Raw genomic sequence first — 16,485 nt, 5'->3', positions numbered from 1 at the left:
AATGTTGGTCCTCAGTGTATTGCCCCATGTATCCATCTTACTGTGTGGGTATTCTCTAGCTGTTTTGATTTTGAACTGTGGAGAAGTTGCAAAGTGCATCTTAATTCCCCTCTGCCATCCTGATTCCAGTCTGGAGTTTAAAAAAAAAAATTTCTCACAATTAGAGTTTGTAATATAACTCTGAGTAATGGGATATCAGAAATCCGTTGTGTTATACAACAAATGGAGAAAAATAAAAATATAAATATATAAATACAATTTGTGTCTCTTTGTGTGTGTGTGTGTGTGTGTGTGTGTGAGAGAGAGAGAGGGGGGGGAGAGGCAGATACTTGGGACTGAACTCAAAAGCATTGTATCTCTGAGCTACATCTACCCAGCCTTATTTTTAATTCTATTTTTGAGACAGGGTCTTGCTAAGTTGCCCAGGCTGCCTCAAACTTGAGATATTTCTGCCTCAGCCTCCTGAATTTCTAAGACTACAGGCATGTACAGATACTCTCCCCTATAAATACAGATATTAAAGTCCAGAATAGAAAGGACTAAGGTCTTTTTAAAAAATATATGTGTTTTTGGGCTGGAGTTTTAGCTCAGTGGTAGAGCACTTGCCTAGTATTCATGAGGCACTGGGTTCAATTCTCAGTTCCACATATAAATAAATGAATAAAATAAAGGTCTATCAATAACTAAAAATATCTTTAAAAATATGTATTTTAAATTTTAATTGATGCAAATGGATACATAGTAATTGTGCATAATTATGGGGTAAAGTGTGACATTTCAATCCATCTATACAATGTGTCATCAGGTCAGGATAATTGGCATATTTGTCACCTCAGATATACATAATTTCTTTGTGTTGGGAACATTCAAAATCCCCTCCACCAGCTATTTTGAAATATTCAATTAATTGTTAATCATAGTTCTCTTACTCTGCTCTATAACATTGGAAGTTATTCTTCTCATCCAATTGTACCCCTGTACTCATTTTTCATCCTCTCCATCCCTTCCTCCCCTACACTCTTCACAGGCTCTAATAACTGCTATTCTATTCTCTACTTCTTTGAGATCAACATTTTAGCTTCTACATGTGAGAATATGTGCTATTAGTCCTCTGTACCTGACTTATTTCATTTAACACAGTATCCTCCATGCTCATCCATGTTATTGCAAATGATAGAGTTTCATTATTTTTCTAGCTGAATATTTCATTGTGTATATATGCCACATCCTCTTTATCCATTCATCCTTCTGTGGATGGATACCTATGCTTATTCTGTGTCTTTGCTGTTATGAACAGTGCTGCATATGATGTATATATTTCTCCTGAATATTAATTTCAGTCCCTTTGTCTATACACTCAGTAGTTAGTTATGTTGATGGATCATATGGCCATAAGTAGTTCTATTTATAGTTCTTTAAGGAACTTCCATTCTGTTTTCCATATTGGCTGAACTAGTTTTAAGAGTACAAGAGTTTCCCTGTCTGTATTCTTGCCAGTATTTGCCTTTTTTGGTAATAGGGAGGTGCATTATTGTGGTTTTGATTTGCATTTCCCTGATGATTAGTGATGTCAGGCATTTTTTTTCCATATACTTTTTGGCCGTTTTTATATCATCTTTTTAGAAATGACCTTTTCCAGGTCATTCATCCATTTTTTTTTAAAAAAAAAATCAGATTATTTTCTCTTTTGCTATTCAGTTGTTTGAATTTCTTATATATTCTGAAAGATAAACTCTTGCCAGATAGTTGGTAAATATTTTTTCCCATTCTGTAGATTGTCTCTTTACTCTATTGTTGTTTCCTTTACTATGAAGAAGTTTTTTAGTTTGATGAAGTTTCACTTACAACAGACAGAGGTCTAAGCAGGAAGACCAAAATGAAGATTAAGGATTGCTTTTTAGGAGATATAAATTTTGCTCCTTAGGAAGCACTGGAGTCCTGTTAAGGCATTTTCTTGCATACTTGAGATAGAGCTTCCTTGGTCATGGTGTATAATTCATTTTATACACTGTTGGATTCAATTTGCTAATTTTTTTTAAGATGTAAATTAATGAGATACTGGTCTGTCATTTTCTTGTAATGTCTGTGTGTAGTTTTTATATCAGAGGAACACTGGCCTCATAGAACGAGTTAGCAAGTATTTCCTATTGTCTTTATATTCTGGAAGAGATCGTAGAACATCAGCTGGCAGATGATTATAATTCTTTCTTAAACATTTTTAAGTATTGATTCAGTCTTTTAATATCTTTACTGTTTTCTATTTGCTGTCCTTTTTCTTTGTTCCTGCTTTGACTTTCGCTTTTTTTTCCTGCCTTTGTGATTGTAGTTGAGCATTTTATATGATTCTGTTTTCTCTCCTTTCTTAGCTATCAATTTAATTTAATTTTTTTTAGAGATTGTCCTAGATTTTGTAATATACAATCAGATTTCACTTTCAAGTAATACTGTACCACCTTGTAGATAGTATGAATACCTGTTACAAAACATTCTGTCAGGTCACTTAAGAATAAGAAAAAAATGGCTGGTGTGTGGGTGCATGCCTATAGTTCCAACTCCTTTGGAGGCTGAAGCAGTAGAATTGCTTGAACCTAGGAGTTTGAGGCCACAATTTTTAAAACCCCACCTCCAAAAAACAAAACAACAATAAAAACTGGCATTTTTATTTTGTGTTCAATTATCTCTTCTCTGATGTGCTTCCTTCCTTTATATAGATTCAAGTTTCTGACCTATATTTTCCCATTCCCTGAAGAACTTCTTTTAACATTTCTTCTGAGGCAAGTATACTGGCAACAACTTCCTTCAATTCAATTTTTGTTTATCTAAAAAAGTCTTTATTTCCCCTTCATTACTGAAGGATGATTTTTTTATTTTTTATTTTTTTTTAGTTGTCAGTGGATCTTTATTTATTTATTTATTTATATGAGATGCAGAGAATCCAACTCAGTGCTCACACATGCTGGGCTACAGCCCAGTACCACTGAGTTACAGCCCCAGCCTCCCTGAAGGATGATTTGACAGGTTACAGAACTGTAGATGGATTTTTGTTTCCTTCTCACTATTTTGAACATTTCATTTCCCCTCTATTCTTGCTTGCTTAGTTTTTGAGGAGAAGTTGGGGTGTAATTCTTACCTTTATCTCTTTGTAATTAAGATGATTTTTGCCTTCTTTAGCATTTTGAAATTTATTTTTAATTTTCTGCAGTTCAAGTATGATAGGCCTACATATAGTTTTATGGGCAGTTACCCTGAATGTTGTTTTTCAAACTTCCTGTGTCTGTGGCTTGGTGTCTGTCATTAATTTGGGGGAGAATTCTTAGTCTTTATTGTTTCAGCTATTTCTTCTGTTCCTTCCTTTTTCTTCTGGTGCTCTCATTATGCTTATGTTATACCTTTTGTAGTTGTCCCACAGCTCTTGGTTATTCTTTCAGTCTTTTTTCTTTTTTTAGTTTTGGAGATTTCTATTGAAAGATCCTTAAGCTTAGGAACTTCTTCCTTAGTTGTTTCCAGTTTACTAATGAATTCACCAAAGGCATTTTTCATTTCTCATATGGTATTTTTCATTTCTAGCACCTCTTTTTTGATTCTTTGTTAGAATTCTCATCTCTTTGCTTTCAGTGCTTATCTGTGTTCACCTGTGGTTTACTTTTCCCATTAGCACTATTAGCATAGCCACATAGTTTTATGTTAAAGTTAATTTTTATTTTTATTTTTCATGGTGGTGGGGATGGAACCTAGAGCCTCACAGTGCTATACAAGCACTCTTCGCTGAACTACATTCTTAGTTGTTTCAAATTTCCAGTCTGATAATTCTAATGTTTCTGCCATATCTGAATTTGGTTCTGATGCTTGCTCTGTGTCTTCAAACTCTGTTTTTTGCCTTTTAGTTTGCCTTGTAATTTTGTTTTTTGATGGAAAACTGGCATAATGTACAAGATGAAAGGAATTCTGGTAAACAAGAGTTTAGAGGTGTGGTAATAAGGTGTGTGGGGAGGGTATACATTCTGTTACTGTCATTAGGTCTCAGTCTTTGAGTGTATATACCCCTTGGCTTTGAACTTTGCTAGTTTTCTTGGTTTTTCCTAGTAGGCTGGAGTTGTTTTTTTCTCCCTCCTTCCAGGTAGGTTAGGCTTTGATAAAACCCCAACAGGTTAGGATCTGGTAAAATAATTATTGTTGAGGATGGGCTTTCTTAAGTACACAATAAAGGGGTAAGTTCTGGGGATTGATATTGGCCAAATTATATAGTATGCATGTACGAATATGTAAGAACAAATCCCACCATTATGTTCGACTGTAATGTACCAATAAAAAAAATTGAGGGAAAATAATAATTCACTCTAAGAACCTGGTGAACTCCTCTGGGTAAAATTTGCTAAAGTGTAGAGACCCATCTATGAATTAATTTCTCACATTGACTTTATTGTGAAAGTAAGACAGTAAGACAGCCTTGTAAAACTTGTGAGCTATGGTTTTTAAAGCAAATTTATGCAAATTTAAACTGAAGCAGAGATTTATTTGACTGATATTCAGATATTTAGTGTAGTAGTGATTTCTGTTTTTGTGTCTTTCTCTTTAGTACTTGGACCATGAGACTGTTTCAGCCACATTCATCGATAGCAGTGGACAATTTGTTTTATCTCAGGCTACAGGCATTAGCCGAAATCCCTACTGTGGCTATGAACACCAGACTCTCTCCCGTCAGGAACGTTTGGAGGAGGACTCCTTGCTGGCCGCCTTACAGGGGCAGGTACCTGATGTGGGCTTAGTCCCCTTTGTGAAGAGCACTGACCCTTCTTCTAGCTACTTTGTCATCTTGAACTCCGCAGCCTTCTTCAGGGTGGGAAGCCAACTGGAGGTACTGGTTCATGTGCAGGATTTTCAAAGAAAACCTAAGAAGTATGGTGGAGACTACTTGCAGGCCAAAATCCACTCCCCCAAACTGCAGGCAGGGGCTGTGGGCAGAGTAGTAGACTATAAGAATGGGTTTTATAAGGTTTTTTTTACTTTGCTCTGGCCAGGCAAAGTTAAAGTGTCCATATCTCTGGTTCACCCAAGTGAAGGGATCCGAGTTCTTCAGCACCTACAGGAAGAAAAGCCAGACAGAGTCTATTTCAAGAGCCTGTTCCGTTCAGGAAGGATTTCTGAAACCACTGAGTGCAATGTGTGTCTTCCTGGGAGTCTGCCCTTGTGTAACTTTACAGATCTCTACACTGGAGAGCCTTGGTTCTGCTTCAAACCAAAGAAACTCCCTTGCAGCAGCAGAATTAATCATTTCAAAGGTGGATATCTGAAGGGTCTTCTAACTCCTACAGAGAGTGCTTTCTTCCAGAGGTATGTGCTCCTTGGTAATTTAAGAGTTCTTTTCTACTGTCCTAGTCACATTTAGGAGATTTTGTTGTTTTGAGCATATATTCCTTATCTTGCTGAGCTTGACCCAATTCAGAAGTAGTGAAGAAGAAAAATACAAATTTGTATTTATTTATTTATTTAGTCATTCATTCATTTGTTTATTTATTTTGGGGTACAGGGGATTGAACCTAGAGATGTTTAACCACTGAGCCACATCCCCAGCCCTGTTTTATACTTTATTTAGAGATAGTTGCTTAGAGGCTTACTAAGTTGCTGAAGTTGGCTTTGAACTCATGATCCTCCTACCTCAGTCTTTTAAGCCACTGGGATTATAGGCATATGCCACCATGCTGGCACAAATTTGTATTTGTAATTTGTATGCCCTACTACCCCAGCACTAGGGATTGATCCCAGGGTCTTGCACATACTAGACAAGCACTCTGCACTCACAGCCCTTTTTACTTGGTTTTGAAACAGGATTTCACTAAGTTGCCCAGACTAGGCTTGAACCTGCAATCCATCTGCCTCAACCTCCCAAGTAGTTGGGATTTTATAGGCATGTGCTACAATACCTGGTTTAATTAGTATTTTAATTAGTTCTTCTCCAAGCTCAAATTAATCTTTTATTCTTGAATTGTTGGTCTTTCCCTGATGTATTTTACTTAGAACTACACATCATATTAGTGATTATAGAGACAAGGTCACTTATTCATAGAACAGATTTTCAAAATCCCATCTGAGATCAGGGCTTCTAGTGGTATCTAGTGGATAGGTTATTGTTTTAGCTTTCTTATTTCAAACTAAAAACAGCTTTTAAAAAGTGACATAATATTAGTTTTCAACAAACATTTGTTGATAAATAGAAAAGTATATATATGGCAAAATTACTGGGTTACAAGGCATACCACAGCAAACCATGTATTTTTTAAGTTAGCAGTCATTGAAATTTATTGCACTATTTTGTTCAAGTTTCTCTTTTGAATGTAAAGCATAAAAAAATTAGCACAACAGTCAATGTGTGGAGTAATGGGCAGAATGAAATGTATGGAAACAGTAAAAATTGTAATTTATGTTTTCTTTAACGTTCCTTAGATTTCTGAATAAACGAACATTCCTAATAACTTCTAGTATTCTCCTGCATAGTAGAATAACTATGATTGACAACAATTAATTGAATATTTGAAAATAACTTGCAGAGAGGATTTTGAATGTTTCTAACACAAAATCTGAGATGACATGACCTTTACCCTGATCTGATCATTACATATTGCATACATGTATTGAAAAGTCACAGTGTACTCTGTATGTATGTACAATTGATAGGTGTCAGTTAAAAATTTAAAAAAATTTAAAAAAGTAACGTTATAAATTATTTGATAGAAAGTATAACTGTTTTTAACTTTTTAATGAAGTCTATACTTTTTAAGCTTTGCCTGGTAGAGAGTTATTTTTTTAAATACGTCTGGGCATCCCCCAGATTGCATATTTTATGTCTTCTCTACATGGTGGAGGAAAAGTTGTTGTCATAAAGTGTGGTCTGTTGGAGCTCCAGAAATCAAACCCTCCGCTTCCAATGAAGTTTGCTATAGGTCCTGGCAGTGTAAGTCTAGTGGAGTCTTGCTATGCATACATGGGGCCAGCAGAGGGAGCCCGACTTAACTATATTTGCTGTACTGTTCTTGAGAAGATTAGGTATAGCTTAGCACCGAGTAAAAACGACACACACTCATACACATACACATACACACACACACACCACACACACACACACACACACACACACACACACACATATCCTAAAGAAAGTAAAAAAAAATTAAAAAAAACAACAGAAGTTTTATTTTTAATCCTACATTCAGATCTCAGACACGTTATTTATCAATGACTGTTATCAGATTATTTCATTTCTGTGCACTGTTTTGGGCCTATATGTGAAGACCACCCACCCATCCCTTTTAGAGTTGTGTTGTCAGTCCATTTGGTGGCTTAGTAAAAAGAAAGAAGCACACTTTATAATTACTCAATTTCTGTGTGTGTGTGTGGGGAAAGCTAGAGAATTAGTGATAATCTTTAAAATATTCCTGATACTAAGTTTTACAATCAAAAGCACCTGTTGTTAATCTAGAAGAATAATGTCTTTGTTCCTGCATTTATTTGCATGTCCTGGGTGAGGCTGGCTGATGGCCTGTTGTAGAATCATTACAAAATTCTCCTTATCTGGAGGTTTACTGAGAAAACAATGTTTGAGGTGGCATACATCTTTGGAAACCAGACATTTGCAGAGTCCTGATAATTAATATTCCTATCTTTTCCTGTGCTAAAGTTCTGCAATATTGCATCAGACTGTCTAAAAAGAAAAAGATTGAAATTGATCTTTGGAGAAATTTTAGGGTGTGCTGTTTGAGCTTATTTGGCCTCAATATGTTGAAATAATACCTTATGTACTTCTTTTCCTTGGTGGCTTCTAACCTTGCTTAAGTTAGAAAGAATTAAGAAGGTTATTTTTGGTATTTGACACCCTAAGTAACAGGTGGACAGTTAAGTCAATGTAATCTTTGTTTTTTACCTTTAAGGGGAAAAAAATGTGTTTGTCTTGGAAAGATAGAAGTACATTCCTTAAAAGATCCTGTTAATGTAAGGGAAGGCCGTTTGAAAGAATGAGCTTATCACCTGAAAAGTTTCCCTTTTAATTTAGCATGATTTTTATTTTTTTCTAACTTTGTGTTAAAAAAATTCATGTCTTTAGAAACATTTTAAGATTAATAACAGTGAACACCCATATTGCTTATTCCTAGAGTCACCAATGTTAATGTTTTGCTGCATTTGCTTTGTCTTTCTGTGTGTGTGTGTGTGTGTGTGATTGTGTGTGTGTGTGTGTGTGTGTGTGTGTGTGTGTGTGTATGTGTAATTTTTGCCCCTGGATCGTTTGAGAATAAATTAGTCATCATGGAACTGTACCCATAAATATGAATCTAAAAATGTGGACTTTAATGTATCACCATAATACAGTCATCATAAGGGAGATTTGTATGATTGATACAATATTATTATCTAATATTCAATCCATATTCAGGTTTTCCCAGTCATCCCAGTAATATCCTTTGTAGTCATCTATTTAAGCTAATCTAATCTATGATCACACAGTGTATTTATTTATCTCTTTAATCCAGGAGATCTGTTTAGTCTATTTTGTTTTTTATGACATGGTAGTTTAAATATTGCTGTTTTGTAGAATGTCCTTTACTTTGGATTTGCTTTATTGTTTCAACATGACTAGATTCAGGTTAAATATTTTTTTGCAGGAAAACTGTAGAAGAAATTTTTCTACAGATATTTTTATGGGAAAATTATGTAATTATAATATGATAATACTCAAAGCTTATGAAAGTAGTTTATTTGGACTCTTTTAAAAGTCATGTTCTCCTTAAGTATCACTTGTCTCTAATGAATCCAGCCCTGTATACATTCTTCATTACTTGTGTTTTTTTTGTCTTTTTTTCTCATTAGAATGTCAGTCCATTAAGAAAGAGATTCTGTGTGTGTGTGTGTGTGTGTGTGTGTGTGTGTGTGTGTGTGTGTGTTTACTATGATAGCTCCTGGCATCTAGGACAGTGCCTGGCACATAGTAGAAGTTTGAAAATTATTTGTTGAATGAACAAACACATCTATTCTGAAATTGATGAAACAATTATAAAAAAAAATGACTGAACGTTCCTACATCAAGAGTTTAGAGATTTATTTCATTTTTTTGTTTTTGATCTAAGTAAAATAGACTTGATTTTTGTGGCTCAGTATCTACAATAACTGTATTGGGTTTTTAGTATTCTGATATTCACTCTTTCTTAGTTTTTCATGCAGCCATTCAAAAAAAGTCTGAGCATGGATTCTAGCCTCAGCTAAATGCAGAAGTCACAAGGGTGAATGAGGCGCCATTCATGTCTTTGAGGAATATGTATTTTAGTAAGGGCGACAGGCATTCAAGAGTCATAGTAATGATGAATAAAGTACTGCATCAGTACATATCTGGGGGCAAGTGTCCTCAGTGGGACTCATTTCAGATCTGGCAAAGCCAAAGGAATCTGACATGCTATAGAGACACACAGCCTGATAACTAGGTAATTACCAATTAGACATTCTTGTTAGCGTGAGCTATTCTGAGTACCAGAATAATAAGTAATGTAAGCCAGAACTTGTCATTTTGGATTTTGCATTCTTAGGACTGGCCAAGAATAAATAGTGTGGTGAAAACTTACTACATTAACTTCCTCCTCAGTTTATATACACATATAACGTACTTATTACAAAAGACCTGGTTTATTCATATTGTTGGTTAACACTTACATTTTACCATAATAAGGCACTGTGAAATCATATCCATTTTTTGCTATGTGCAGATAAAGATGCATACCCGAAAATAAATGCCCCTGAATCTAAGCTTGTGCTTTTTTATTCCTTTTAAAGTGGTGTCAATATCAAAATGCCAATCAATTCCAGTGGACCTGATTGGGTGACTGTGGTTCCCAGGAGGATAAAAGGTAAAAAAAAAAAAAAGGAGTTTGATGATTTATTGTTTTTCTTGCTAAATGGGTTGAAGCTCTGTCATTTCAATGATGTTATAAATTTTTTTTGTCACTTTAATGTGCCTGGTTACTTCTGGTACAACTGAAAATATTAAAAACTGATTTTAAAAACATTAGCTAAATCTTATGTGATTAATTCTGGGTTTTTCTATTTATGTTTATATGAAAATTATATTTTCTCATCATCCCTTCCCTTCTGTTTATCTTATCAAGAGCCCATAGAGCTATATTGTTCAGTATAGTAGCTACTAACTTCATGAAGCTATGTAAGTTTAGATTAATTAAAATTAAATAAACATTCAGTTCTTTAGTCACACATAAGAAGTGAGAGTGATCATGTTTTGACAGCATTTAATATAGAATCTATACAAAAAGTTCCGTTGGGTATTGTTATACTAGAGATACTCAAGGAATGTGTGTAAAATTGGCTTGCAATTTTTTATTGGTTCTTTTTAGCTATAGCTGACAACAGAATTTATTTAGACATAAATATAAAAGAATGGAATATAATTTGTTCTAATTTAGCCCCTAGTACTTCCTGATCCCTTCTGTTTCTCCTACCTCCTGTTCCCTTTCCTCTACTCTACTGATCTTTCTACTATTTACTTTTTTTTTTGAATTAGTGTCTTGTGGGTATGTATACTTGATGGTGAGATTCACTGTGATATATTCATGTATGTACATAGAAAAGTTAGGTCAAATTCATTCTAGTGTCTTTCCCTTTATTCCCTTTTGTTTACTCCACTAATCTTTCTTCTATTCTTTTTTTTTCCTATCCCCCGTCTCCTTATTTTGGATTAGCTTCCACATATCAGAGAAAACATTTGGTGTTTGACTTTTGGGGTCTGGCTTATTTCACTTAGATTGATAGTCTCCAGTTCATCCATTTACTGGTAAATCTGTGTTTAACTTTCCAGGTCATTCTGATGCATTGATGTAGGATATTAATAGTAAAAGGATAAAATTCAGAGGAATGTGTTATGATTTTGCAGAATAGATATAGCTAGCTATAATGACTTTTAGAAAGGATGAACATTATTAAGGAGATTTACACAGATGGTGGGCAAGATCCTTTTAGTTGTTGAAAACATTAATATTATCCCACACAGTAGATGTAAAGCCTTTTGCCTTAGGGGTGAGGTATATAATATACATGGACCAAGCATAATGAGCAGTTAGCCATACCTTGTGCGGTTGTGTGGAATTAATGAAAAGCAAGGACCACCTCAGTGGGACAGCTTGAATTCTGCTGTTCGTACAGCTTTGTTTCCATGCATAAACAAACCCAGTGCAGCCAGATCTGTAGATTTTTTTTTTTCACAAAACCCCAGAAATGTTAATTTTAAAAATGTGATATTTCTAGATCTTACAGCATTAGCATCCAATTCAGAACTCTCAAAATAGCATGGGGGCTAAATAAAATTAGTCTGTGGCGGTGATGCAGGCAGGGAACTGCCGGTTGTCTCTCTAGTCTCCACTGTTGTGTGTCATAAGAAATCCCAGTCTTTTCCTAACGAAGAGCTACATTTGATTTACTTGAACCAGATGGATCACTAGTTTTAGAAGGTACATATGAGAAACATCATTAATAGAAATACTTATCAATCTTGATCTCAGCCCATGGCCAAGACGTCAGTAGACATGATGCCTCTCAACACTCCCATGTTTGACATCCTCAGGAGGCCCTGTCCCAACACCAAATTTACTCTTCTTTTCCACAGCCCTGTCTGGCTTGCCCACCTTTGATGTCTCAGGTGTCTTTGGAATGGTTGGTGGAAGGAGCTTTTATGTTTACCTCCACCTGACAGATCTTAAAAATCAGCCAGGAAGTGGTGTGGTATGTGGTGTACTATTCTACTTAGAGGGAAGACAGACTCTGTAACTAGTGAGGCTTTTGATGGATTTTTAGAGGAATAAAGTAACCCTAAATCAGTAGGAGCAGAGTAGGCTGGCTTTCATTGAGAAAAGCATCTTGTACCAGATAGGTAATTAGAAAGAAAGAGAAGGCCGGGTGCTTTGCTTTATGTAGGACCAAAGGAATTTAGCTTAGCAGTACTTCATTGAAATTCACCTTAGTGACCCACAGAGGGCACTCAAAGACCTTAAATAATGAGTTCATATTTTTCCTCCTATGCCAACATTTTGTTTCTGCTTCAATTTTCACCCCTTAATTTTAGCACCCATTAGCTTTTATCATTAGTGGTTATTTCTGTGGCAATCTAGTGATAACAATCTAATAATGATATCACTCATTCCTTCAACACTTGTAGCTGAAATTCTTTTGTAAAGAGGTATTATCCCTTTCCCCACATTTATTTATATCAATATGAACTCATCATAATTTCATATTTGAGTTATAATCCAGCTTAATCGCTTTCTCTCAAATTGCTACAGATTTTAAACCTTGTCATTGGAATTGTTCCAGGAATTTTCTCTACCTTTGACATGTTCTCATTCAATGGAGCACTTTCTTATTCTCTAGCACCACCAGTTACTCTAGCCTCCTTTTTTTTTTTTTTGCCCTAGCCCTGGATGTGTTCATCATCTTTACACCTTTATCATTTCACTTACAAAACCTATATTTTAGAGTTTGCTCTCTATGAAATTTTATTATTTTTGATTTAGCTAATTAACTTCCTATAAGGTAAAATTATTCCAACATTCCTATTTTGAGTCTAGTGGATTTCTTGAGACTGCTTAATGCATGGATATAATTGTAGTCAAGAACAAAGAAAGAGTCTTTAATAAGAGTAGGCTAGCTTATCAAGGCCTGTTTGGTTTCTAACAGGCTTTTCCAGTGTCATAATTACTGTTGAACTTTCATTAGCATTGTACTGTAGTCCTCAGACTATCATAACTAAAGGACTTGGCAACCTTGATGGATACCAAACTCATCAGAAACTTGAGCTCATGTTTTTTTAGAGGGTGAGGGTTGGGGTGGGGGTAGGGATATAATACCCAAACTTCCACACTTAATTCACATTGTATTCCTCTTGTCCAGGTCTTTCTAGATGGTTTAGGAAAATTTATCTTACTGCCTCCCCCCCTCATTTGTCCTATTTTTTGGCCCAGATAGCCTCCTTATGGTTAACAATGGCATGGGGTGACACCCTCTGGAGGAAAATGTTAGCTGTGGGCTTTAAAGAGAAGCCAGGCCATTTTAGAGATGACTAGACATTATTTGCAAATCAAAGATAAACCTGATTTTGTACAAATATCTTCATATCTGCCTTTACAACCACCTTGGCGTCAACATTTCCTCTTACCAGCAATATTCAATATAACTAACCACTGAATTGAGTAATAAATCTTTATTTTTATTTAATCTTATTCCAAATTAATATCATATTAGGGGTTATATTATCAGTTTAAGATACTTTCATATCTTAGTTACCTTATGTGAAAATGCATTGAATTTAACAACCTCTGACCTCTTGAAATCGGTCAGGTAATATTTTTGAAACAACTGACCATAAGGGGGCAGCACAGGCATGTACATTTCACCTTAAAAAATAACAGTTCTTAAAGAATGGATGTCAGATTCAGTAATTGATTTGCTTTGCTTGACTTAACTCTGGTAGTAATTGTAATTGAAATGTTAATTTTTCCTGTATGATATATACATTTCTTTTTAACATGTATTTGACAGAAAATAGTCAAATTACCAAATTAAAAATTTAACTTCAAAACCACTTTTAATTTTCTCTAGTAAATGTTTTCTGTGCACCTGAGTGTCTTCACTGTAGCTCTCTAGCTCTGCCATTTGATGTACTGATGAAACAAGGGAGCTTGGGCAAGGGGTAGTTACAAAGTAAAGCCACCCTTGACAACATGTTGAAAGATTCTTTGATTTTTTGTTTTTGAGATGGGGTCTTGTTCTGGTATCCAGGCTATCCTTGAACTCCTGGCCTCAGGATCCTCCTGCCTTAACCTCCTGAGTAGTTGGGGGACTAGAGATACTATCTGACTTGAGAAATTTTTTTAATAAGTTGAATAAATATTTATTCATCACCCTTCCATTGTTCTTTGTTAATAATATTTACCAAAGTAAAGCTTTTGAAGCACATTTACTTTTCATTTGGGCCCTGAACCTATAAAGAATTAGCAGATAGCCAAGAGGAAAAATGATTAGATCTGCACTCTGTTAAATAGGGCATTTTCTTTAGAGGATATAAAAAATCCAAAATAATTTTGAGTAACGTGGATAATATCAAGAATTCAGATAAACTGAAAATAGTCACAATTAGGGGACTTACTTAAATTTCTGATTGGTGTAAACATTTGCATTTCAAATTGTGGTTTAACAGATCACTACACTGTGAAATGATTGGAATATGATTAAGGTTGAACTTTGGGTTATGTAAGGAAGTGACATAAAATGATTGGTGGTTTCTTGAAGATTAGAGATTTGAATAATTGTTAGAAATATAAATATATGTACCTTCAAGAAAAAAAGCTGAAAGAAATGGCTGACATCTACTGATACCTATTTCTGAGAAGTACCTCCTGCACAGTGGTTAAGAACCTGGGCTTTGGGGCCCACCTGCTCAGGTCTGGTTCCGACTTCATCATTACTAGCTCAGCTCTGGGACATTGGTCAAGTTGCTTAATTATTCTGAAAGGCAGGGGATAGTAACAGTACCTTTTTTTAAAGAATTATTGTGAGCTTCATGTGAGATATTAGGTTTAATTGCTCAGAATAGTGTCTAATGCAGAGTAAACTGCAAGAAATTTAGCTATCACTATCTGTTTTGACGCATGCAAAGCGTTTGTTTCCATGGAGGCATTTTCCAATGGAGGTGTTAGGGCAGATAGAGGTTGACTCTCCCTCTAAAAGGTAGATGGTGATTGTGTTGTGCTTTGTAGCTAGGCTACAAGGTGAGTACACTTTGTGATGCTTTTTTATGCCTAAAGACCTTATGAACCTTTTATATTGTGGAGAATAATCCTTTATATGTCATTTGTCTCAATGTGGTCAATGAATTTAGGACCCACAGATTAAAACTTTCTTTTTAATGAACCAAGAAACATTGGACTAATATTACTATACATATATAAAATATTAAATTCTTACTTGCCTCACAGATATTTGGATAAAAAATAGTTATGCTTTTTCTGGGACATTGCTGGACATGTGCTTATATCTACACATTTCTTTGGTGTTTGCCTTCCTTTATTTTTTGGCTTTGATAAAAACATGCATACTCAAAGGAATGCTCAACGTCCCCCTTTCCCCTGATGTCCCTCTACTCCCATACCTATGTCACATCTTCTCATTTCTGTGCAAAGGAAAACCTTTCTGTATGAAGGGGAAAGTCTGGGATTTCTTTGAGATATGATAACAGGAAATGTTGCCCAAATGCTAGTAGTCTAACAAATATATAGGCATTATTATGTTTCCTGCAACATTTTTCATCTATTACTAGAGGAAAATTAAAATATGTGTGTGTGTTTGTTTGTTTATTTATTTATTTATTTTCCCTTTTTCTAACTAACAACCTAGAAGTACCTGAAGGCTCAGAAACTTTTCCTTCTGGGTATTATTACAAAGACCAGTGGAAGCCCAGAAGATTTAAGATGCGCCATTTTAATGACCCTGACAACATTACAGAATGCTTACAAAGAAAAATGGTGTATTTATTTGGTGACTCGACAATCAGGCAATGGTTTGATTACCTCACTACATTTGTTCCAGGTTGGTACTTTGCTTTTTGTTTCATAACTATATCCTAGAGGGATGAAATCTGGGTTATGTAAGAAAGTGACATAAAATTGAAATACATAGACTCACTCTAACTCTGAAGAAAGGCATCAGGTGAAGAAGCAATTTCTCTGTAGGATTAAAGAGGTATCCTGATTCTGGAGAGGTATGTGCAATTTCTGATCAATCCAGAAAGATTTGTCCACTGATTATCTGTTTGATCACCCTGGACAAGTCATTTACTCCTCAGGGCTTTCTTTCTCCATGTGTGAGATGAGAAAGCAGGATCATGTCACTTTACAGCTGTCTTTTACTTCTAATATTCGGGATTATAACATAGAGGTAGACATTTCCAGTTGTTTCTCTTCCAGTTGTTCCGTCCAACCTCAAATTTATAGTAGATTTAACTGGAAGGAAATTTATTGTGGTTCATTTTACTGCATTTATGTAGCAAAACCATCCTTTGGGCCTACCACTGGGGGCACTCTGAGGTACAGCTGGCTCCTCTGGAGGGAATGTGGGCAAGTCCCAGTGTGGTTAGCTTCTTGTTTCTCTGGGACTACTCTCCAGACTCAGAACAAAACCCACCACTTATTCACAATGGTGTTCTCTTATTTCTGGAAGGAATATTGATAGGATGAGGAAGGATGGATCCTGGTAGTAAGAATAAAGACCCTGCTTACAATTCAGAAAGTTCTGTGGGAACTGGTTTTTTTGTTTTGTTTTGTTTTGGATGATTATGTATGGGAAAGGCTTTTCATAAAGTAAATCCTTAATGTTTGTTATGAGTTGCTGCTTGTGATGTGTTTCATTCATTCTCCTATTTATTACAACAGCTTACTTTCAAATTTAATA

The 16,485-nt window shown here is 35.3% G+C and overlaps 1 protein-coding gene across 1 annotated transcript in view; it reads left to right on the top strand.

Annotated features, from left to right (window-relative positions):
• Nucleotides 1–16,485, top strand: part of Nxpe3 (neurexophilin and PC-esterase domain family member 3) — a 54,759-nt gene that overhangs the window by 31,718 nt on the left and 6,556 nt on the right. The window contains exons 5-7 of the mRNA XM_078044315.1: nucleotides 4,577–5,331; nucleotides 9,811–9,884; nucleotides 15,433–15,624. Of these exons, the coding sequence (XP_077900441.1) occupies nucleotides 4,577–5,331; nucleotides 9,811–9,884; nucleotides 15,433–15,624 (1,021 nt within the window). The remainder of the gene's footprint in view (nucleotides 1–4,576; nucleotides 5,332–9,810; nucleotides 9,885–15,432; nucleotides 15,625–16,485) is intronic.

Source organism: Ictidomys tridecemlineatus, chromosome 3 (genome assembly GCF_052094955.1).
Source record: "Ictidomys tridecemlineatus isolate mIctTri1 chromosome 3, mIctTri1.hap1, whole genome shotgun sequence".
Taxonomy (NCBI): domain Eukaryota; kingdom Metazoa; phylum Chordata; class Mammalia; order Rodentia; family Sciuridae; genus Ictidomys; species Ictidomys tridecemlineatus.
This window is presented reverse-complemented; position numbering and strand designations above follow the sequence as displayed.